Here is a 23,340-nt window from a genome sequence, read left to right as displayed (position 1 = left end):
TGCGTTCCGGAAGGGAGGCGTTCCCCCCTGACTGCGTTTGCGCGAGGAAACAGGTTTGGTTGGGTACTGGGGGGGGGGGGGAAGGCAAGACGGGGTGATGTAGTGCGCCTGCGCGGGTGGGGAGGAGGCCAGGGCGTGGGAATGGTCCCGTCGCAGAGTTTCTCGAGATTAAATTAAAGCGAGATAAAAGGTTTTTTTGTGAACTAATCTCGGGCACAGGAGCAATATTTGCAGAAGGGGCTGGGTTGTTTCTCCCCACGCAGATAAACGCATGGGTGCAGGGCGTGCAGGGTGTCATTTGTGGCACCCTGTAGATTTATGTTGTTTTTCCCAACCGGTTTCGTGCTGTTTGCAATTTTGGGGAAGGGGCCACAAGTTGAAATGCAGCCCACTTTCTGTTAGAATAGAATAACAGAGTTGGAAGGGTCCTTGGAGGTCTTCTAGTCCAACCCCCTGCCTAGGCAGGAAACCCTACACCACTTCAGACAAACAGTTATCCAACATCTTCTGAAAAACTTCCAGTGTTGGAGCATTCACAACTTCTGGAGGCAAGTCGTTCCACTGGTTAATTGGTCTCACTGTCAGGAAATTTCTCTTCAGTTCTATGTTGCTTCTCTTCTTGATTAGTTTCCACCCATTGCTTCTTGTCCTGCCCTCAGGTGCTTTGGAGAATAGCTTGACTCCCTCTTCTTTGGGGCAACCCCTGAGATATTGGAAGACTGCTATCATGTCTCCCCTAGTCCTTCTTTTCATTAAACTAGACCTACCCAGTTCCTGCAACCATTCTTCATATGTTTTAGCCTCCAATCCCCTAATCATCTTGGTTGCTCTTCTCTGCCCTCTTTCTAGAGTCTCAAAATCTTTTTTACATCGTGGCGACCAAAACTGATTGCAGTATTCCAAGTGTGGCCTTACCAAGGCCTTATAAAGTGGTATTAACCCTTCACGTGATCTCGATTCTATCCCTCTGTTGATGCAGCCTAGAACTGTGTTGGCTTTTTTGGCAGCTGCTGCACAGCTCGTATTTAAGTGTTTGTCCACTAGGACTCCCAATATCCCTCTTACAGTTACTACTGTTGAGCAGGGTACCACTTCTATTGCCCCTGTGCATTTCGTTTTTCTTGCCTAAATGTTTCCAAAGACGACGCTGAGCATGAGGAAATGCCATCCCTTGCAAGCTTTCCTTGGAAATAAAGGATCTCGCCCAGAAAAATAACTTCACTTTCTTATTTGTAGAACATAAATGATGTTCATGCCGGCCACATGACCACAGAGACATCTTCGGACAGCGCTGGCTCTTCGGCTTTGAAACGGAGATGAGCACCGCCCCCTAGAGTCGAGAACGACTAGTACATATGTGCGAGGGGAACCTTTCCCTTTTCCTATCATTCCAAAAGTATTTTGCCGTTCTCCCTAGCTGCACAGTCTATGACTTACAATTGGGACCAGACCTTCGCTGAGTGAAGCCGTTATTAAGTGAGCCGCCATCTTGTCCTTTGGTTGTTAAGCAAATGAACCCATTTAAGCAAATCTGGCTTGTCCCATTGACTTACCGTGTTTCCCCCAAAATAAGACCGGGTCTTATTTTCTTTTGACTCCTGAAATAAGCGCTTGCTTTAATTTTCGGGGTGGGTTTATTATTTTTGAGGTGCAGGAGGCGGCGAGCGTGGTCACCTCATGGTTGCTGCTATGTTGCAATATTTTCGGGGAGGGCTTATTTTAGAGCATGCAATCAAACCCCCCCCCCAATTGGGCTTATTATCCGGGGAGGTCTTATTTTCAGGGAAACAATAGCTTTTTGGAAGCCAGCTGGGAAAGCCGTGATCACATGACACCCCCCCTCCCCCAGGACATTGCCACCGTCACAAATACATGGTAGTTGCTAAGTGCTCAACTTTCGATCATGGGACCATGTGGGGGCTGCAGTGGTAAGTGTGAGGACAGGTTGCCAGTTGTTTTTAAAGGAAGGGAAGGGATCAAGAGTGTTAGGAATATAATCTAATGGTTGGGTTGGCAATATATAAATCACGTAACAATGCTGTACCTGTTTCTTTAAATCATACTGTAAAATGTGATTGGTTGCTGTTTCCTCAATTGGCCATAAGAGGGAGCCAGAATGACAGTTAGATCTCAGTTGTTAGATGCTGGGCTGATCTGATCTAAGTGCCTTGAGCTATTGTAAGTTTTGCAACTGCTAGCAAACTTTGAGTACTGAACTGATTATATGATACTGGACTATGTTATTTGGGTTATCCCTTAACTGAAAGACATTGATGACTGACTGAATTATCCGTGTATGACTTGGACTGTTTGATGGACTCTGATACCTCTATTTTCCATGAGGGTAAAAGCCTATTTAAACTGCAGTGTCTCTGTATGCTGGTTTGTGTGTTCTCCAACACAACTCTCACAACGCTTCGCTGAACGTACTCGCTCTCCCAACGGGGAGCTTACCTAACAACGGGAAAGCAAATAACTCCATCAAATCTCTTTTTTCCCCAAAGGATGAAGCTTTATTCAGACTAAACATGAAGATTGCTCCAAGTAGGGTAGCATTTACAAGAGACAACCCAAACTGGACCTCCTAACGTTTTCCGTCCTTGACATGAAAACGCAACAGACTGCATTCAGAACAGACGCCTTGACTCTTTGAGAACTTGTCCATGGTCCATCACCTTCTTGATGAAGAAAATTGGACGCTTGGATGGATGGTTAGCGGATCCCTTTTCTTCCCCCTAAAGGGCCAAGAAGCTCTTCTTCCTGTCCACTCTCCTTCTCGTACTTCCTTGCAAGTGCCTTTTAAATGTTTTGGGCTGATCCGGTCCTCCCTACGGTGGTGAGCAATTTTCCCACGCTGCAGCCATCTGAGATGCTTAGCCTGTCAGACTAGAAAGGAATGGCGATTCAGCTGGGGCTAGCCAGAGCAAAGAGAGAGAAAAGCAGAAGAGAAGAAGGCGCCAAGGTTGGTGACCAACCAAAGGCACAAGACAAAAGCGAGCTCAACGGGAAGGTTGGGCTTCAGTCTAGATCAGTGCTCCTGCAAGTGGTCATTAAAATAGCCTTTCACGTGTTTTTCACAGCCATGTAATCCATTAAAAGTCATTAAAAGTCTTTAAAAGTCATTAAAAGTCTTTAAAAATCATTAAAAGTCTTTAAAAGTCATTAAAAGTATTTAAAAGTATTTAAAAGTCATTAAAAGTCTTTAAAAGTCATTAAAAGTCTTTAAAAGTCGTTAAAAGTATTTAAAAGTTTTTAATTTAAACCCCGGAATCGGGATTTCTGCATGAGTATCCTAACGCATGCACTCAGTCAAGGGAGGGGAGGGTTTCCTTCTGGGCCACCATGGCTAAGCCATGCCATACCTACCGGCTGCAGGGCCAGAGGGGAGTTTCATTCCTCGGCAACTGACTTGGAGCTGCCTGATTTGGAGACCTGTATGATCTCCACGGATGTGAAGGCTTTGCCAGTGGAGAGGCGGTGCCTGGTGCGGAGTTTGTTCAGGGCGGATTCCGCCATGCCTGCTCTCTCTTCGGCATCATCCAGCTCGTGCACCGTTTTCCGGTACCTGGCCAAGTTCTGGTTTGCTTGCTCCTCCTGCAATGGAGATAAGGGCTTGTTTTTATTTATGTATGAAACACATTTATATAAATGCCATATGTTTGTGCATGTGCATGTGTATGTGTATATACACATACATATATGTATGTATGCATGTTCCTCTTGGCTTCTAGGTCCTCGCTAAGAAAGGATTTTTCGAAATGACCCTCAGATCATTAGTATTTCTTATACAGTAATTAACACGCTCTGATGCTAAGGAGTTCTACTCCCCCTCCCCACCTGAAAAGGACTCTGTTCCAACTGCCAGTTGCCTCACGTTCCGTTACCTCAGTTCAAACTGGCAGACCGTTCGACTCCTTTACCCTGAGGCTCCTTACGGTACTAAAAGTCGGTACGTCACCAAAATGTCTACGCCTTCCACCTATGGAGCTGCTTCTGGACTCAAGGTGACGGGAGCGACATTCACTTATGTGTTTCAATCACCGGCCACCAGTGAGCCAGCGGATTGTGAACTGAATTTCTCCTGCACAGCCTGAACCAGCCGAATCCCACCCCTCGATCAATTCTGATCATAGTGCGTGTGTGTGTAAAACTATACACACACATATAAATAGAACTAAAACTATATAACTATATAACTGAACTTTAACTATACTATGTGTCTATGTGTATAGTTATAGTTATAGCATAACTATATATAATTTTATCTATATGTATTTAGAGTCACAACCCCTGGTATGCCCAAATATGGGAGGAAGTTTACTGCTTCCATTCTCTGTCTATCGGCTCGTCACAAGAGACCATCCAGACAGAAACCCAATATTTTTACTGTTGCCTTTTGTTACATTTGTGTTGTATTTGTGCTGATAAATAAACAAAGGGAGACTAGTATAGATCTATTTCAAGCTATTTAGCTCTCATTCGCTAGCCATACCCTTACTGGGATTGGAACCTGTGCTGTATTGCATCTTAGGCAGATGTGTTAACCATTAAGCCACAAGGTTCTCCTCCTTATCAGCTGAGCCAGGGAAATAGGTATGTATTTAGAGTCACAACCCCTGGTATGCCCAAATATGGGAGGAAGTTTATTGCTTCAATTCTGTCTATCGTCACAAGAGATCATCAACAGACAGAAACCCAATATTTTTACTGTTGCCTTTTGTTACATTTGTGTTGTATTTGTGCTGATAAATAATAGATAAAATAATTTTATCTATATAACTATACTATGACTATATATACTATAGTTATATAGTTTAGTTATAGGTATGAAAACTATATATAGTTAAGGGCTACCGGATGCTTAAAAGTGACAGTACGTACAGACTCCTCAATCTGCCTCTTGTAGATCTTCAGCTTGTTCTGCAGTTTTTCCACCAGTTCCTGCATGCGCTGGTTGGTCTTGTGGTCCTCCTCCGTCTGGAAGACCAGCTCCTTCAGACGCCGCTCGTTCTTGTGCAGCAGCTTCACCGTCTCCACGTGGCGCTTTTGTTCGGAGTCCAGCTCGGTGTCCAGTTCCTTGATCTGAAAAGGAAACCGAGGCCAAGGTTGGGAGATCTACCTCCAAGGGGAGGGAAAGGGAAGGTCGTAAGACGGGCACGGCCGTGAGGAGAAGCGATCGTGCCGCTTTATAGTACACTGGTGAGACCACACTTGGAATACTGCATCCAATTCTGGTCCCCATGATCCAAAGAAAAGATTCTAGAACAGGTTTCCAACCTTGGCAACTTGAAACCTGGCGGACTTCAACTCCCAGAATTCCCCAGCCAGCTTGCATGACAATAGAGTGCCTTTCCTAGACCAGGGGGGTCTCCAACCTTGGCAACTTGAAGCCTGGTGGACTTCAACTCCCAGAATTCCCCAGCCAGCTTGCATGACAATAGAGTGCCTTTCCTAGACCAGGGGGGTCTCCAACCTTGGCAACTTGAAGCCTGGTGGACTTCAAATCCAAGAATTCCGCAGTCAGCTTGCATGACAATAGAGTTGCTTTCCTAGACTAGGGCTCCTTAACTTTGGCAACTTGAAGCCTGGCGGACTTCAACTCCCAGAATTCCCCAGCCAGCTTGCATGACAATAGAGTGCCTTTCCTAGACCAGGGGGGTCTCCAAACTTGGCAACTTGAAGCCTGGTGGACTTCAACTCCCAGAATTCCCCAGCTAGCTTGCATGACAATAGAGTGCCTTTCCTAGACCAGGGGGGTCTCCAACCTTGGCAACTTGAAGCATGGTGGACTTCAACTCCCAGAATTCCTCAGCCAGCTTGCATGACAATAGAGTGCCTTTCCTAGACCAGGGGTCTCCAACCTTGGCCACTTGAAGCCTGGCGGACTTCAACTCCCAGAATTCCCCAGCCAGCTTTCTAGAGGCTAAAGCATATGATTGGAGGCTAAAGCATATGATGATTGACTGAGGGATCTAGTTATATCTAATCTAAAGAAGAGAAAGGACTAAGGGGTACATGGCAGCATCTTCCAATATCTGAGGGGCAGAGAAGAGAGAGGTCCTGTGGGATTAGGCGGCCTATACATTTAATAAATAATAATAATAATGTCAACCTATTCTCCAAAGCACCTGAGGGCAGAACAAGAAGCAATGGGTGGAAACTAATCAAGGAGAGAAGCAACCTAGAACTAAGGAGAAATTTCCTGACAGTCAGACCAATTAATCAGTGGGATAACTTGCCTTCAGATGTTGTGAGTGCTCCAACACTGGAAGTTTTTAAGAAGAGATTGAACAAGCAGTTGTGTAAGAACTCCTACCCTGGGCAAGGGTCGGATTAAACCTCCAAGATGCCTTCCAATACTACAATTCTTGAAAAGGCTACTGCAATCTCCCCATAAAAAAAAACACTTGTCCGGGATAGTATAAGATCTCCTGCCTTGACCCAGGGGTTTGAGTAGAAGGCCTCCTGACAACCCTATGATTCTATGATTCTATGTCCTATGACCCCTGATCAGATGCCCCAAAGAATGTGGGAAGTGTTAGGAACTGGAAATTGGATGGGGTGGGGAGAGGTCCTTACCCGGGTCTCCAGCTTCATGATGGTCCTTTTCCCACCTTTCAGAGCCAGTTGCTCAGCTTCTTCCATCTTGACCTGCAGGTCCTTGATGGTGATCTCATAGTTCTTCTTGATCTTCTCCAGATGCATGGAGTGATCTTGTTCCTGCCGCAGTTCTTCAGCCATGCGGGTGGCCTGGAGGGAATGAAGCGAAAGGGAATTAAGGGGGACCGAACTTCACCAAATTGTTATAATTTGAATTTTGCAATTTCCGAGAGAAAGATTTGCAGGCCCAGAGGTTCCCAGAGGCAGAGGGCACCTTTGAAAAAATGTCATGTTGTTTACAAGATGGGTAAAAAATAAATAATAAAATATTTTTTTTAAAAAAAAATGGAACAAAAAATAAGAAAATGAAATATAATATAAATAAAATGAAAAATAAAAGAAAACAAATAAAAATAATAAAAGAAAATAATTTTAAAAAAGAAAACAAAAAAGAAAACAATAAAAGACAAGAAAAATAAATAAAATTAATAAAATAAGATAAAATTAAAATAAGAAAATAAAATAAGAAAAGAAAAGAAATAATAAAATAAAAAAAACTTGGAACAAGAGGAGTGAAAAACAAATAAATAAAACAAAATGAAAAGAAAAGAAAATATAATAAAAATAAATAAAATGAAAAATAAAAGAAAACAAAGAGAAAAGAAAGGAAAAGAAAAATGAAATAAAATTAATAAAATAAGATAAAATAAAATAAAAATAATAAAAGAAAAGAAAATGAGAAAGGAAAATAAATAATAGAATAAAAATAAAAAATTTGGTACAAGAGTGAAAAATAAATAAAAGAGAAATAAAATAAATAATAAAAGAAAAGAAAATAATAAAATAAAATATAAATGAAATGAAAAAGAAAAGAAAACAATAAAAGAAAAATGAAATAAAATTAATAAAATGAGATAAAGTAAAATAAAATTAAAAAATATCATATCATATATATATAATAAAAAAGTAAAAAATAAAAGGCCTCTGTCACTCAAAGGAATATAGACCAATGACACTTTCTTCCAGATCCAGAACCACAAACTCACATCCGCCACAGCTTTCTTCGCCCTCTCATCCGTCGATCGGAATTCGCTGATGAGTTCCTCGTGTTCGTTGCTGATGCGCGTGAGGTCAGATTCCAATTTGCGCTTGATCACTAGCAAGCTCTGGTTCTGCAGGAGGAAAAGGAGACCTCAAAGTAGGACCTGTTCAACCAGGGGAGCAGTCAAACTATGGATCACGAAACCTCCTTCAGAATGGACGGCCACTGAAAGAGGGACGACGTTTCCATAAGCAAAATAAAATACCACCAATACGCGGACGATACACAGTTGTATCTGTCCGCCCCGTGCCAACTCAATGAAGCGGTGGACGTGATGAACCGGGGTCTTGAGGCTGTTAAAGACTGGATGAGAGCTAACAAACTGGTACTCAACCCGGACAAGACCGAGTGGCTGTTGTGTTTCCCTCCCAACAATTTGGCCGACGTTCCATCACTCAGGCTGGGGGGTCAAAATTTATACCCCTCAGACAGGGTCCGCAACTTGGGAGTCCTCCTGGACCCACAGCTGAGTTTCGACCATCACTTGTCAGCTGTGACCAGGGGGGCATTTACCCAGGTTCGCCTGGTGCGCCAGTTGCGGCCCTACCTGAACCGGGAGGCCCTCACAACAGTCACTCGAGCCCTTGTGATCTCTAGGCTGGAATACTGCAATGTGCTCTACATGGGGCTGCCCTTGAAGAGCATCCGGCGACTTCAGCTAGTCCAGAACGCAGCCGCGCGAGTGATTGTGGGCACACCACGGTTCGCCCACATAACACCGATCCTCCGTGAGCTGCGCTGGCTACCTGTTGATCTCCGGGTGCACTTCAAGGTCCTACTTACCATTCACAAAGTGCTCCATGGTAGTGGATCTGGCTATTTGAGAGACCGCCTTCTGCCAATTACCTCCCTCCGTCCCATCAGATCGCATAGAGTAGGCCTCCTCCGAATTCCATCCGCCAGTCAGTGCCGACTGGCGACTACGCGGAGGAGAGCCTTCTCAGTTGCAGCTCCGACGCTATGGAACAATCTCCCCGTGGAGATCTGCACCCTCACCACCGTCCAGGCCTTCCGCACAGCCCTCAAGATCTGGCTAGCCCGTCAGGCCTGGGGATAAGACTTTACTCTCGCCCCTCCCGAATGTTGAATGAATGTTGTGTTTTTACCGCTAATTATTTTTACTCACATCTTCTTTTTGTGTTTTGTCCTGCACTCCCCTCCCCTATTATTGTAAGCCGCCCTGAGTCCCCTCAGGGAAAAGGGCGGCCTATAAATGTTTAATAAAACTAAAAAAAAAAACTAAAAAAACAAAGCTGGAACGCTGTCAAAATTTAATTTAGGTTTCGACGCAGGATCCAATTTGGTCGAACGGGACCAAAGTTTTATTCTTCCAAGCTTTGGGACTTAGGTTGGAGCTAGTGGTGGGTTCCAGACCCCCGCCTCTTAAGTAGCTGATAAGATGATGGTACATCAACTGTTGACGGATGAGATTTGTTCCTCATTATCTCCTCACAAGGTCAGATTGGGTGACTGAGGTGTGGCAAAGTTTGGGAAACTTGTGTAATATGTAGATTAAAATATAATGGTTAAAAATGATAGGCTTATTTCTTGCCCGAGATGAGGTTTAAATTCCGTTCCCCAAGATATGTTCCTGACTCTAGGGGACAATGCTCATCTCCGTTTCAAAGCCGAAGAGCCAGCGCTGTCCGAAGACGTCTCTGTGGTCACGTGGCCGGCATGACTCAACGCCGAAGGAGCACGGAATGCTGTTACCTTCCCACCAAAGGTGGTTCCTATTTTTCTACTTGCATTTTTTACATCCTTTCAAACTGCTAGGTTGGCAGAAGCTGGGACAAGTCACGGGAGCTCACTCAGTTAGGCGGCGCTAGGGATTCGAACCGCCGAACTGCCGACCTTCCTGATCAACAAGCTCACTGTCTTAGTCACAGAGTCACCCTATCCGTTCCCTAAAGGATTGTTTAAATCAGCATTTCTCACCCTTGGCAACTTTCAGATGTGTGGACTTCAACTCCCAGAATTCCCCAGAGAGATCTGCACAGATCTGAAGGTTGTCCAGGTTGAAAAACACAGGTTTAAATGAAAAAAGAACTGAGCCAATGGCCTGTTTTCCACGGTCAGTCCGTTCCTCCCCATAGGAGATGGAGGCCATAGAGGTTGACTCACATGAACGTTGAGTTCGTTGTGCCTTTCGGAGACATCCACCAATTCTTGCTCGATGAGCTTCCGTGAGCGTTCGCTGCCCTCCAGGCCGATGCGCACCTCTTCCAACTCCGTCTGGAGAAGGCTGAGCCGGCGTTCTTGAAGATTGTATTGTTCCCTCAGCTCTTCGTGTTGGCGAGCATCTTCGTCCATCTGCATCTGCATGTCCTGGAGGCAGAAAAGTGTCAGAATCCCGTGCTTAGTCTGAGCCATCGGGTGGGATTCAAAAAGCTTAGCAACCGGTTCTCTGCCCGATTGCTGGGTGGGCGTGGCTATGGTGGGCATGGCCTACTCAGCCTCCTACACTACGGCAGCGGGGGGAAGGGGGCATTTGTGCCCTCCCAAGGCTCTGGAGGCTTTCCTTGAGCCTCAAGGAGGGCAAAAATGGCCTCCCACGGCCTCTGGAGGCCCTCCGAAGGCTGGAAATGGGCCCATTTCTGGAGTTCCGGAACTTCCAGGAATGGGCCCGTTTTTCACCCTCCCAGAGCCTCCGTGCAGGCTCTGCACCTACCTGCCATCCAAAACGGGCCGTGTGGAGACTCCTGGGAGGAGATGGGCAGGGCCAGCCACTCCTTGAAACTACTGGTTCGATAAACCACTCCAAACCGGCTGAATCCAACTCCTAGATAAATCCTGATCAACAGGGGGTGGAGACCCAAGAAATATATCCAGGATGGAATCTTAAATCTACCTGCTGCTTTGAAACTTCCACCTGTATCTAGGTAGGACAAGAACTTGAGAAGAGGGTGGACTTGCCTTAAAAACAAGGTCATGTTTAGCAAAGAATAGCAACAGCAATAGCAGTTAGACTTATATACCGCTTCATAGGTATTTCAGCCCTCTCTAAGCGGTTTACAGAGTCAGCATATTGCCCCCAACAACAATGTGGGTCCTCATTTTACCCACCTCGGAAAGATGGAAGGCTGAGTCAACCTTGAGCCGGTGAGATTAGAACCGCTGAACTGCAGATAACAGTCAGCTGAAGTGGCCTGCAGTACTGCACCCTAACCACTGCGCCACCTCGGCTAGGAGAAGTTCCAAAGGACTTTATTTTGTAAGAGCCTACTTGTGGATATACGCTACGGTTTTGCTAATTCGTGTCCTACAATAAACCTTCAGTGAGATTCCTTCTGGGTTGTAGCCTTTTAGGATAGCTTTACTTTTCTTCTGGCTTTGAAGGCCTTGTTACATGTTCAGCAGGTTCCTTCAAGATGAAGGTTCCAACATTGGGAACCTTCTCAAGAAGAGCCAGTGAAGTGGAGTGGTGGAAGAGTTGGATGAGGAGCAGGTTCTAGTCTACTTTCACCCACAGAAGCTTCCTAGGGGACCCTGGACCAGATGTTCTGTCAGGTCAACCTATCTCACAAAGATGGATGTTGAGAGGAAAACAGGAGAAGGAGCTGCTATATGGAGAAGACGACTAAGGAGTTATAGTTTTTGCTCTGCTCTCTTCTGGATCCCCTTTCCCGTAACTTCTTTCACCTTGATCTGTTGCTGGAGTTTCTTCAAGGTCTTGACCAGCTCGCTGTTGTTCTTATTGGCATGGTCCAGCTGGATCTCCATTTCATTCAGGTCTGTCTCCATCTTCTTTTTCAGCCTCAGGGCCTCTGCTCGCCCCTTGGCCTCCAGTTCCAGGCTAGATTGTAGAGATTCGATGGCACGCTGGTGATTCTTCCTACAGAGGTGAGCAAAAGTCATGGCCAGGCTCCAAAAACCAAGAAAGACCCACTGAGATTCTCCTAAGCATTTTCCTTTATTGTTCCCCACTTACAGACAGAATCTTGCCAAATTAAAGCAAAGTGCATGTACATTCTTTGAGAACTTCTAAGGAAGAACTGACTTGACCATCTTCCTTCCAACTTCGCTGTCTTTTGGTCCCCTGGAATGCAGCCCCTCCCTCATACTGTAGTGCCAGGTGCAGTGCCCCACAAATTCCATCTCCCCAACCCACATCACCATTATAGCAATAGCAATAGCAGTTAGACTTATATACCGCTTCATAGGGCTTTCAGCCCTCTCTAAGCAGTTTACAGAGTCAGCATATTGCCCCCAACAAAAATACGGGTCCTCATTTTACCCACCTCGGAAGGATGGAAGGCTGAGTCAACCCTGAGCCGGTGAGATTTGAACAGCCGAACTGCAGAACTGCAGTCAGCTGAAGTAGCCTGCAGTGCTGCATTTAACCACTGCGCCACCTCGGCTCTCCATTATTATGGCGATAATGGGAAGGCTGTTTGGAGGCTGTTCTTCTGCCTCACTGCTGTCTAGCTTCAAAGGCATCTGATCACTGCCAGAATGGCCTCAGCCCCGCCACAACAGCTGTATAGGTTGGAGGATGATGGGAGGGGAATCTCACAACCGAACAGAGAATAGGTTTCAAACCTTGTGGCTTCAAATTCCTCCTCCTTCTCATGGATTCTCCTGTCAATGTCTGCCTTGACTTGAGCCAGCTCCAGCTGAATGCGAATCAGCTTGCTCTCTTCCACCTGTCAGCAAACAGAGGGGGAGAACCATGGCCTCAGTTTCCCCAAGCCGGAGCCCCCAGGGTTCTTTTCACGCAGCGAGGAAACCTTTCGCGTTGCCTTGAGAGTCCGAATCCTCGAGGCAAGGATGCGTAGATGACAAAGAAGAATCAGAAGGACTAAACCAATGGAAGATGTTACCGCGTTTAGAGGTGGGCTTCAAAAATTTCAGCAGTGGGTTCTCTCTACCTGGTTGCTGGGTGGGCATGGCCTAGTTGGCCTCTTGCACCATGGCGAGGAGGGTCGTTTTTTGCCCTCCCCGGGCTCCGGAGGCTTTCTGTGAGCCTCCGGGAGGGTGAAAACGGCCTCCCCAGGCTCCGGAGGCCCTCTGAACTTCCAGTAGGCCAGTTTTTCGCCCTCCCTAAGCCTCTGTGTATGCCCTGCATCTAAAATGGATCATGTGGGGACTTCTGGGAGGGATAGGGTGGGCGGGGCCAGCCAGGAGTGAGATTAGGGGGTTCTCCGAACTGCACAGAATCTTACCTAGAGGTTCTTCCGAACCCCTGCGACCCCCACAGCCCGCCCCTGATTCCACGTTCAACAGTACCTCCAGGGAAGACTCAGCTTCCTCCAGGGCCACCTGAAGCTCGTCTTTTTCAATTTCCAACTTCTTCTTTATCTTCTGCAGTTCGTGGACACTTCTACCTCCCTCACCCAATTGGTCAATGAGATCCTTGATTTCCTCTGAATGAAAAAAAAAACAAAAAGATGCACGTACAGATATTTATTCAAGCTGACCAGAGGCTGCCCCGAAAGAAGAGAAGGGTTAATTTATTTCCCAAAGCCCCAGAAGGCAAGACAAGAAGCAATGGATGGAAACCATTCAAGGAGAGAAGCAATGTGGAATTAAGGAGGAACATCCTAGCAGTGAGGACAATTAACCAGGGGAAGAACTGGTTGTGGATGCTCCATCACTGGAGGTTTTAGATAGCCACTGGTCTGGAATGGTGTAAGGTCTCCTGCTTGAGCAGGTGGCTGGACTAGAAGAACTCCAAGATCCTTTCCAGCTGTGTTCTAATTATTATTATTATTGTCGAAAACCAGCTGGGAAAGTCCCAAAGGAATAGGAATAGGAATAGGAAAGTTTATTTATAGGCTGCCCTTTTCCCTGGGGGGACTCAGGGCGGCTTACAATCCATAGGGGGGGGGGAGCACAAACAGTAAAACATATAACAATACATAATTAAAATAAAACACAACATTCATTCATTCGGGTGGGGACGGATTACAATCTAACCCCAGGCCTGACGGGATAGCCAGATCTTAAGGGCTGTGCGGAAGGTCTGGAGGGTGGTGAGGGTACGGATCTCCACGGGGAGATCGTTCCACAGGGTCGGAGCTACTACCGAGAAGGCTCTCCTCCGCGTAGTCGCCAGTCGACACTGACTGGCAGATGGGATTCGGAGGAGGCCTAATCTGTGTGATCGAATTGGTCGCGAGGAGGTAATTGGCAGGAGGCGGTCTCTCAAAGAATGATCACATGACCCTAGGGCATTTAGGATACTTTCCAAGGTCGCGAATTTTGATCACATGACGGCAGGGATGCCACAGTGGCCCTAAACGCGAGGACTGGTGGTAAAAGTCAACTTTTTCAGTACCGCTGTAACTTTGAGTGGTTGCTAAATGAACGTTTTTTCGTCAAGGACCACCTGAACTCACCCTGAAGAGTCTTGTTTTCCTTCTTCACGGATTCCAGCTGCTCCAGGGCTTCCTCATAGGCGGTCTTGAGCTTGAAGTTCTCCGTCATGTACATGCGACATTCCTTCTGGGAATTGTCTACCTCCAATTGGAGCTCCTCACACTTCTGTTGCCATTCAGCCATCATCTTGTCAAAGGCCCGTTGTTTCTTATCCAGGGCAGCACAGGCTGCGTTGGACTGGGAAGGAGAAGAAGAACAAGCGACACTCTCAGCCTTGAGGTCCACCACGGATGATCTTGGGTGCGCTCCCAAGCCTTGTCTCTCGGTCTTCATCATTCTCTGTTTCTGAGGTTCCTTCTAACAAGAAACCCGTCAGGTTTCCCAAAGATGCCCTAATAAATTCATGAGCCTCAAGCCAAGTTTCAAAAGAAAAAAAATCCAGTCATTTATTAGGAGGACCATTTCGGCAATACCGCATTGCAGTCAGATCTGACCGCGTTTTAATTATGGCTGAACTTTGCCCCCGCTTCTTCCCTGCCCTCAGTCTGTGTCATAAATCACATTCACCAACGAGGTGCACGCCTCACAAGGCTGCTGTGGTAATGAAAGATCCGACTCTACTCGAAGGTATGCGTGGAATGCGCTCCCCACCTTTTCCTCACCATGGCAACTTTATGAGTTGACAAAACCAACTTCTTTGGTACTGATGTTGCCTCTGGCAGGATATTTATTGGTACCAAGGGTGGCTATCATTTGTGGTTCACCGTTTAATCTCGGTGGCGTCATTTTGGGTAACAGGATAAGGTTAAATCATCGTATTAAATCAGAAGTGGCCAATCCTAGCCCTTTTGGGGGGAATCCATTTTTTGCTCTTTCTAGAGCCCTCCAAAGCCCACATCTCTAAGATTTTGCAACAAATCCAATTGTTGCTCTTCTGTTTTAAAATAAAACAGAAACCAAGGACAAATAGGCTGAAAAACAACTTCTATCCCAGGGCAGTAACTATATTGAATCCTACAGTATAATGCAATATTAATGGCAGTATCGGATTTTCAATTTTAATTATATAGAACGTGAAGGATGGGTGCTTTGTGTTTTTATTTTTATAGTTGTAATGTACACTGAAGATGGCATTTAATTTCATTGTACGATGTGCAATGACAATAAAGTAAAAAGTAAAAGTAAAGTAAAAAACTAAACACTAAACACTAAAAACTAAAAAGAACTAAAAACTAAAAACTGAAAACTAAAAACTAAAAACAACTAAAAAACTAAAAACTAAAAAGAACTAAAGAACTAAAAAACTAAAAAACTAAAAACTAAAAAACTAAAAAACTAAAAACCTAAAAACTAAAAAACTAAAAACTAAAAAACTAAGAACTAAGAACCAAAAACTAAAAAACTAAAAAACTAAAAACAAACTAAAAACTAAAAAACTAAAAACTAAAAAACTAAAAAACTAAAAACCTAAAAACTAAAAAACTAAAAACTAAAAAACTAAGAACTAGAACCAAAAACTAAAAAACTAAAAAACTAAAAACAAACTAAAAACTAAAAAACTAAAAACTAAAAAACTAAGAACTAAAAACTAAAAACTAAAAACCTAAAAAACTAAAAACAAACTAAAAACTAAAAACTAAAAACAAACTAAAAACTAAAAAACTAAGAACTAAGAACTAAAAACTAAAAACTAAAAACCTAAAAAACTAAAAACAAACTAAAAACTAAAAACAAACTAAAAACTAAAAAACTAAGAACTAAGAACCAAAAACTAAAAAACTAAAAAACTAAAAACAAACTAAAAACTAAAAAACTAAAAACTAAAAAACTAAGAACTAAGAACTAAAAACTAAAAACTGAAAACTAAAAACTAAAAACAACTAAAAAACTAAAAACTAAAAAGAACTAAAGAACTAAAAAACTAAAAAACTAAAAACTAAAAAACTAAAAAACTAAAAACCTAAAAACTAAAAAACTAAAAACTAAAAAACTAAGAACTAAGAACCAAAAACTAAAAAACTAAAAAACTAAAAACAAACTAAAAACTAAAAAACTAAAAACTAAAAAACTAAAAAACTAAAAACCTAAAAACTAAAAAACTAAAAACTAAAAAACTAAGAACTAAGAACCAAAAACTAAAAAACTAAAAAACTAAAAACAAACTAAAAACTAAAAAACTAAAAACTAAAAAACTAAGAACTAAAAACTAAAAACTAAAAACCTAAAAAACTAAAAACAAACTAAAAACTAAAAACTAAAAACAAACTAAAAACTAAAAACAAACTAAAAACTAAAAAACTAAGAACTAAGAACCAAAAACTAAAAAACTAAAAAACTAAAAACAAACTAAAAACTAAAAAACTAAAAACTAAAAAACTAAGAACTAAGAACTAAAAACTAAAAACTGAAAACTAAAAACTAAAAACAACTAAAAAACTAAAAACTAAAAAACTAAAAAACTAAAAACCTAAAAACTAAAAAACTAAAAACTAAAAAACTAAGAACTAAGAACCAAAAACTAAAAAACTAAAAAACTAAAAACAAACTAAAAACTAAAAAACTAAAAAACTAAAAACTAAAAACTAAAAAACTAAAAACTAAAAAACTAAGAACTAAGAACCAAAAACTAAAAAACTAAAAAACTAAAAACAAACTAAAAACTAAAAAACTAAAAACTAAAAAACTAAGAACTAAAAACTAAAAACTAAAAACCTAAAAAACTAAAAACAAACTAAAAACTAAAAACTAAAAACAAACTAAAAACTAAAAAACTAAGAACTAAGAACTAAAAACTAAAAACTAAAAACCTAAAAAACTAAAAACAAACTAAAAACAAACTAAAAACTAAAAACAAACTAAAAACTAAAAAACTAAGAACTAAGAACCAAAAACTAAAAAACTAAAAAACTAAAAACAAACTAAAAACTAAAAAACTAAAAACTAAAAAACTAAGAACTAAAAACTAAAAACCTAAAAAACTAAAAACAAACTAAAAACTAAAAACTAAAAACAAACTAAAAACTAAAAAACTAAGAACTAAGAACTAAGAACTAAAAACTAAAAACCTAAAAAACTAAAAACAAACTAAAAACTAAAAACAAACTAAAAACTAAAAAACTAAGAACTAAGAACCAAAAACTAAAAAACTAAAAAACTAAAAACAAACTAAAAACTAAAAACTAAAAAACTAAGAACTAAGAACTAAAAACTAAAAACTAAGAACTAAAAACTAAGAACTAAGAACTAAAAAAACTAAAAACTAAAAACAAACTAAAAACTAAAAACTAAAAACTAAAAACAAACTAAAAACCAAAAACTAAACACTAAAAAACTAAAAAACTAAAAACTAAAAAACTAAAAACTAAAAAACTAAGAACTAAAAACTAAAAACTAAAAAAACCACTAAACACTAAACACTAAACTCTCCAACCTGCCTATGAAGCCTCCAGGAGAAAAAAAATCCATTTATGTGGCCTCACCCCCTTCCAAGATCAGAAAGATCTAACAATAAGCCTACTTGCAATGTTTCTTTGCTGAGTTCACACATGATGATAAACTTTATCTGGTTTCATTAGCATTGCCATACCGCATCGTGCAAACCTGGTCAGTTGGGGCTCGATGCCAAGAAGAGGCTCTCATCCCCAGGAACACCAGTTTAACCCTTGTTATTTTACCTTTTCAAGATCCAAAGTTAGATCTTCCACTTCCATCTGGAGCTTCTGCTTGTACTTCTCCATGCTGGCTACTCGAGCTTGCGCAGTTTCAGCCGCTTCCTCTGCTTCCTGAAGACGGGCGGTCAGTTTTCTCCTGCAAGCAGACCCCAAAAGAAGAAGAAGAAATGCCCCAGATACGAGATGGGTCAAACAATGATGATAACCTTCTAGATATCACTGATATTCTCAGCTAGGCTTCCCCAAAATGCACAAAGCAGATTCCTAGTCCCGACAAAACCCCTTTTTTTAAACGAATGTGAATTCCTCTCATTCACATTCAGCAAAGGCCTGGCAAACAGTCTTTCAAAGGAGTATTTATGACCACAGACCTTATCTAGCTTGCCATGTAAATATGTTAATAAGCGCAGTGCTGTGCAAGGGAAGACTGGGCAAAGAGTCTCTGAGATTCACGGACAGATCTTCACACTCCTGAAATGAACTGACGAACAAATAAATTCTTTCCTGCAAAAGCCCCCTCCCCTTTCGCTCCTCTTTTATTTCCTATGGGAGAGGCCTATCACTGTCCACCTGTGGCTTTACTCCCAGGCTGGCCCTGCTTCCTTAGTTGTTCTTGTCTTCTGGCAGCTCTGCGCATGCGCACACTGGGAACAGGCTCCAGCTGTTCGTCTGCCCCACTGATTTCCGACTGTGAAGGCAGCTGATAACTGTCAGACGGGCCTGGTCCCATCTCTGCCTCCGATGCGGATCCCTCGTCCGACCCTTCCCCACAACAACTGAACTTCTCAGAATCCCTCATCAGGTCTCCAGGTGTCCTAAGACCCTACAACCTGCTCTCTACCACCTTACTCACTTAGTCTCTTCCAGTTCCTCTGTTCTCTGAATAGCATCGGTTTCATATTTGGTCCTCCAGGTTGTAACTTCAGTGTTGAGCTTGGAGACCAAGCGTTGGAGCTCAGCTTTGCCGGTTTGCTCCTCCTCCAGCTGCTCTTTGATCAAATCCAGGTCGTGTTTGGTGTTGGCCAGACTGACCACTGCAGCACTGCGGGCCTAATAGCAATAGCAGTTAGACTTATATACCGCTTCATAGGGCTTTCAGCCCTCTCTAAGCGGTTTAGAGAGTCAGCATATTGCCCCCAGAATCTGGGTTCTCATTTTACCCACCTCGGAAGGATGGAAGGCTAAGTCAACCTTGAGCCGGTGAGATTTGAACCGCTGAACTGCAGATAACATTCAGCTGAAGTGGCCTGCAGTACTGCACTCTACCCACTGCGCCACCTCGGCTCAAAGGATAACTATGGTTGTAGCAGATGAATGTCCTTTCCCCATGTTTCCTTTACTTTGTTTATAGTTTCTCTTATAAAAACCCTCAGATGAAAATCATAACTAGCCAATTCTTTAATTCTCCGAAAACAAGCTTTATGAATAGTTAATTTCGGAATTTCTGGCAAATCTTGACCATCTCCCTAAAAGCCAAAATCTGTTCGGGTTTTTTTTGGTAGGAGATGTCCCCAAAATTTGCTTTTAGGACAACTTCCTACAGAGCCATGATCAAGTTTCTCCAAGATGTTGGGATCTGTGGCCAAAACCCATGTGAGGAACATCAACACTTGGCTTGTCTTGGCATGCTCTGATTCTCAACCTTCAGAACCAGGCGAGTTTGGACTTCTTCATTTGGAGTTCTCTGTGCTTGTCTTCCGTGATTTGGGTTTCCAGCAGCAGCTGGGCCCATCGTTCCAAGAACTTACCTTGGATTCTTCGTCCAGCTGTCGCTTGAAGTCGTCCACTTGGGAAGTGAGGGATGTCTTGACCCGAAGGACTTGATTGAGCCGCGACTGACCTTCTTCATGCTCCCTGCTCAGCTCGTTGTTCTCAGCTGCAAGGGAAGGATTAAAAAAGGAATGGAGGAGAAATGGGTTATGGATCGATTGATTTCTCCATCCATCTCTCCATACTTGATTGGCTGATGTTTCACTCAGCATGATCTTCAGATTAGTTTGCTTTATTGCCATTGTACCTCGTACAACGAAATTAAATGCCACCTTCAGTGTACATAAGAAAACTAACCAAATAACACCAAAACACACATCCTTCACATTCTATACAATTGAATTGAAAACCCCTCATAATATTGCACCGTATAGTAGAATTCAATATAGTTACTGCTCTGGGATCGAAGCTGTTTCTCAGCCTATTTGTCCTTCTTTTTATTGTCCTGTACCGTCTGCCAGATGGTAATAGTTCAAAAAAAAAAAGGCTACCCAGGATGAGATGGATCTTTAAAAGAGTCGAGGTGGCGCAGTGGTTAAATGCAGTACTGCAGGCTACTTCAGCTGACTGCAGTTCAGCAGTTCGGCTGTTCAAATCTCACTGGCTCAGGGTTGACTCAGCCTTCCATCCTTCCGAGGTGGGTAAAATGAGGACCCGGATTGTTGTTGGGGGCAATATGCTGCTGACTCTGTAAACCGCTTAGAGAGGGCTGAAAGCCCTATGAAGCGGTATATAAATCTAACTGCTATTGCTATTGCTATTTAAGGATGTTTTTGTCAGGTAATGAGGATTTAATAGCTGCCAGCTGATGTAAGTTTGTAAGTTGTAAACTGTAAGTTGATGCAATGATGATGATTCAGCAATATGTGTGTGTGTAATGGCCACTAGAGGGTGTTTTTCTCTCCCTCTCGTCATGTATCTCATTTCTCTCCTTGTGTCCATAGCTGAGTGATAAGGGATTTATCTATCATGCATTTGTCTGTATATATTTGTATATAAACCACTATTAATTGCCTAAAGGCTCTGTGTGCTGTGTGCTGTTTTGCTCCTGGGGTTTTATCTCATAATCATAGTCACACTGCCAAAACTCTGACAGTTTTGAACTTTCTTAAGGCAGCGGGAACTATAAAGCTCTTCCAAGGAATGGAGAGGGAAACCAATGAGACTCTGGGCAATGATGTTAACCCTCTGGAGCCCAGGAGATTGAACATAAGTTTATGAAAGTGATGGTTGTGGAAGACTGGACCAATGGGTGAGGGTTATATGCGTGGGAGCAGGACTGAAATTTCGGGCCCGGAGAGGGGAGTTTCTGATCAGTGGGTAGCTGGACAATCTTTCTTCTGCCTTTCTTCTATGGCTTGAGCTATGCCTCATTTACAATGCAACCCGTAGCTTTGGCTCGTTCTTTGCTTCAAGCTGGCAGAAAATCGAGCATCAAGGTTTGGCAATCCATTCGCCCAAGTTTGGCGATGCGGTTGGAGGAATATAAAAAGAGACAAGATAAATGAAGCCCGGCCTTCAAAGGCCGCCCATCGTGCATCTAATTTTACCTGAAAAGGGGAAACACAATTTCTCTGCGGTATGAATGAAAAACCACAGACGCGAGGACGTGGAAACGAAGGACACGAGGCTGGAATTGCTAGCGGTCAGGGTAAACATTTGTACAGTTAGCAATAGCAATAGCAGTTAGACTTATATACTGCTTCATAGGGCTTTCAGCCCTCTCTAAGCGGTTTACAGAGTCAGCATATCGCCCCCACAGTCTGGGTCCTCATTTTACCCACCTCGGAAGGATGGAAGGCTGAGTCAACCCTGAGCCGGTGAGATTTGAACAGCCGAACTGCAGAACTGCAGTCAGCTGAAGTAGCCTGCAGTGCTGCATTTAACCACTGCACCACCTCGGCTCTTGTTGGACAACGCAATGAAAAACAAAACAAAACAAAATAGTGGGAACTCGGGAGGGCCGCCCAACGAAACCAACCTTGGAGTCTGTTCCTGACGGCGTTCGTTTCTGCTTGATTCCTTTCCATCTCAGCCAATCGGGCGTTGACTTCAGCCAGGTTATCCTCCAATCTGCGGACATGAGCTTCGGCATTAATCTGCAAGGATACAAAGAAGAAGACAACTTCAGAATAACCCAGAGTTCCTGCTTACATTTCAACAAAACCAAACGGCAATCCTTAGAACTGGACTCTGCTGCAAGTAACTAACAGTAGTATGGTACTTGTCGGTCCCCCAGAATTACGAAAGACACATTGAGGCTCTTCTTGTTGTGGCCCGCCAGCGGAGCTGGCAGCAGAGTCGGACAGTGAGGAGGTTGGGGAGGAGCACGGGCCAGTCCTGGAGTCTGGGGAAGGCTCGGTCGAGGGCTCTGCATCGGAGGCAGAGAAGGGGCCGAGGTCATCTGGCAGTGATCAGGTGCCTACGGAACTAGACAGCAGTGAGGCAGAGGAGCAGCTGGAGCCTGTTCCCAGTGTGCGCATGCACAGAGCTGCCAGGAGAAAAAAATCAGACCCTCAGAAATCAGGGTCGACTTGGGAGTAAAGTCACAGGTGGATGGTGAATGGCCCCTCCCATAGGAAATAAAAGAGGAGCGAAAGGGGAGGGAGCTTTTGCAGGAAACAATCCATTTGTTCATTCATTTCAGGAGTGTGAAGATCTGTCCGTGAATCTCAGAGACTCTGTGCCAAGTATTTCCTTGCACAGCATCACATTTGGGAAATATTTACATGGCAGCTTTCCCAGATTGATAAGGTCTGTGGTAATAAATATTCCGTTGAAAGACTGACCTCGGCCTTTGCTGGATGTGAATTGAGAGGAATTCACATTCATTTAATAAAAGGGGACCAGGATTCTGCCTTGTGCTTTTTGGGGAAGCCGAGGTCAGAAGGCTTCTAAGCAATATCCTTTATCATTCCTCACCTGTAGACAGAATCTTGCCAAGCTGAAGGAACTACTTGCATCATTAAAAACATCCTCGGAGGTTCTAGGGAGGAGTTGACCTGACTTTCTCCCTCCCAACCAATCAACTAAACTTTGCTGTCTCTTGGTCCTCTGGTGTGCGGTCCCTCCCTTCTGGGAATTCAGACCCTTATTCCATCACAGTATTGCATTCAGGAGCTCAATCCATCACAGGATTCAGAGAAGATCTACCATGTTCCTGACTTTGCCTATTTGACTTTGCCAAAACCATGTTTGGTTGGAGGATGACTAAGAGAAGATGTCGGTTGAGGATCCAGGCATGAGGTTGGGGTTCCCAGACTCGCACAATGGCATTTTTTTCGTTCGTTTGTCGTACCTTGGACTTCTGGACGTTTTCCATGCTGCTGCTGAGATCATCGATCTCGGCCTTCATGACCTGCTTGTCTTTCTCCAGCTTGGATTTGACCCTTTGAAGGTTCTCCAGGTGTTCGGTCATCTCGGCCATGGCGTCGGTGTGCTTCTTGCGCAAGGTGGAGGCCGTGGCCTCGCTCTGCAAGGCGGCTTCTTCCAGTTCTCGCCGGAGCTTAAGCAGCTCGGCTTCCCGTTTGCGGTTCTGCTCAATCTGGGCGCAAAGAGAAGAGCGGGAATAAGAGGCGTAAGAGGCGTCCACCCCCTGCCTCCCCTTGAAATCGTCAATCCCCAACATTGTCTGACCCGCCGTTACTTCCAACGCTTGAAAAACCGTACAAAGGGAGAGGTGGCTGGGTGTCCTGTGAAGGATCCCTTCCTTTGAGACTCAGTTTCTCAGCCTGTGGAATGGGCACGGCACAGCCATCAGCGAGCTTGAGGGATGAGGTTACCTGAGCTGTGGTAGCACCTCCAGCTTCTTCAAGTCTGTCGGTTAGCTCTTCCAGTTCCCGGGAGAGGTCACTGCGTTGCTTCTCAATCTACAAG

The 23,340-nt window shown here is 43.6% G+C and overlaps 1 protein-coding gene across 1 annotated transcript in view; it reads right to left on the bottom strand.

Moving 5' to 3' along the window:
• Positions 1-2,403: 2,403 nt before the first annotated feature.
• LOC116517822 (putative uncharacterized protein MYH16) overlaps positions 2,404-23,340 on the bottom strand; it is a 23,537-nt gene continuing 2,600 nt past the window's right edge. The window contains exons 2-17 of the mRNA XM_032230998.1: positions 23,247-23,333; positions 22,763-23,008; positions 21,446-21,563; positions 19,443-19,570; positions 18,548-18,744; positions 17,698-17,830; positions 14,044-14,260; positions 12,932-13,068; positions 12,245-12,348; positions 11,345-11,537; positions 9,827-10,030; positions 7,647-7,772; positions 6,580-6,750; positions 4,882-5,082; positions 3,367-3,594; positions 2,404-2,886 (exon numbers count right to left, since the gene is read on the bottom strand). Coding sequence (XP_032086889.1) covers positions 3,391-3,594; positions 4,882-5,082; positions 6,580-6,750; positions 7,647-7,772; positions 9,827-10,030; positions 11,345-11,537; positions 12,245-12,348; positions 12,932-13,068; positions 14,044-14,260; positions 17,698-17,830; positions 18,548-18,744; positions 19,443-19,570; positions 21,446-21,563; positions 22,763-23,008; positions 23,247-23,333 — 2,466 coding nt within the window. The 3' untranslated portion in view covers positions 2,404-2,886; positions 3,367-3,390. The remainder of the gene's footprint in view (positions 2,887-3,366; positions 3,595-4,881; positions 5,083-6,579; positions 6,751-7,646; positions 7,773-9,826; positions 10,031-11,344; positions 11,538-12,244; positions 12,349-12,931; positions 13,069-14,043; positions 14,261-17,697; positions 17,831-18,547; positions 18,745-19,442; positions 19,571-21,445; positions 21,564-22,762; positions 23,009-23,246; positions 23,334-23,340) is intronic.

Source organism: Thamnophis elegans, chromosome 14 (assembly GCF_009769535.1).
Source record: "Thamnophis elegans isolate rThaEle1 chromosome 14, rThaEle1.pri, whole genome shotgun sequence".
NCBI classification, from domain to species: Eukaryota; Metazoa; Chordata; class Lepidosauria; order Squamata; family Colubridae; genus Thamnophis; species Thamnophis elegans.
This window is presented reverse-complemented; position numbering and strand designations above follow the sequence as displayed.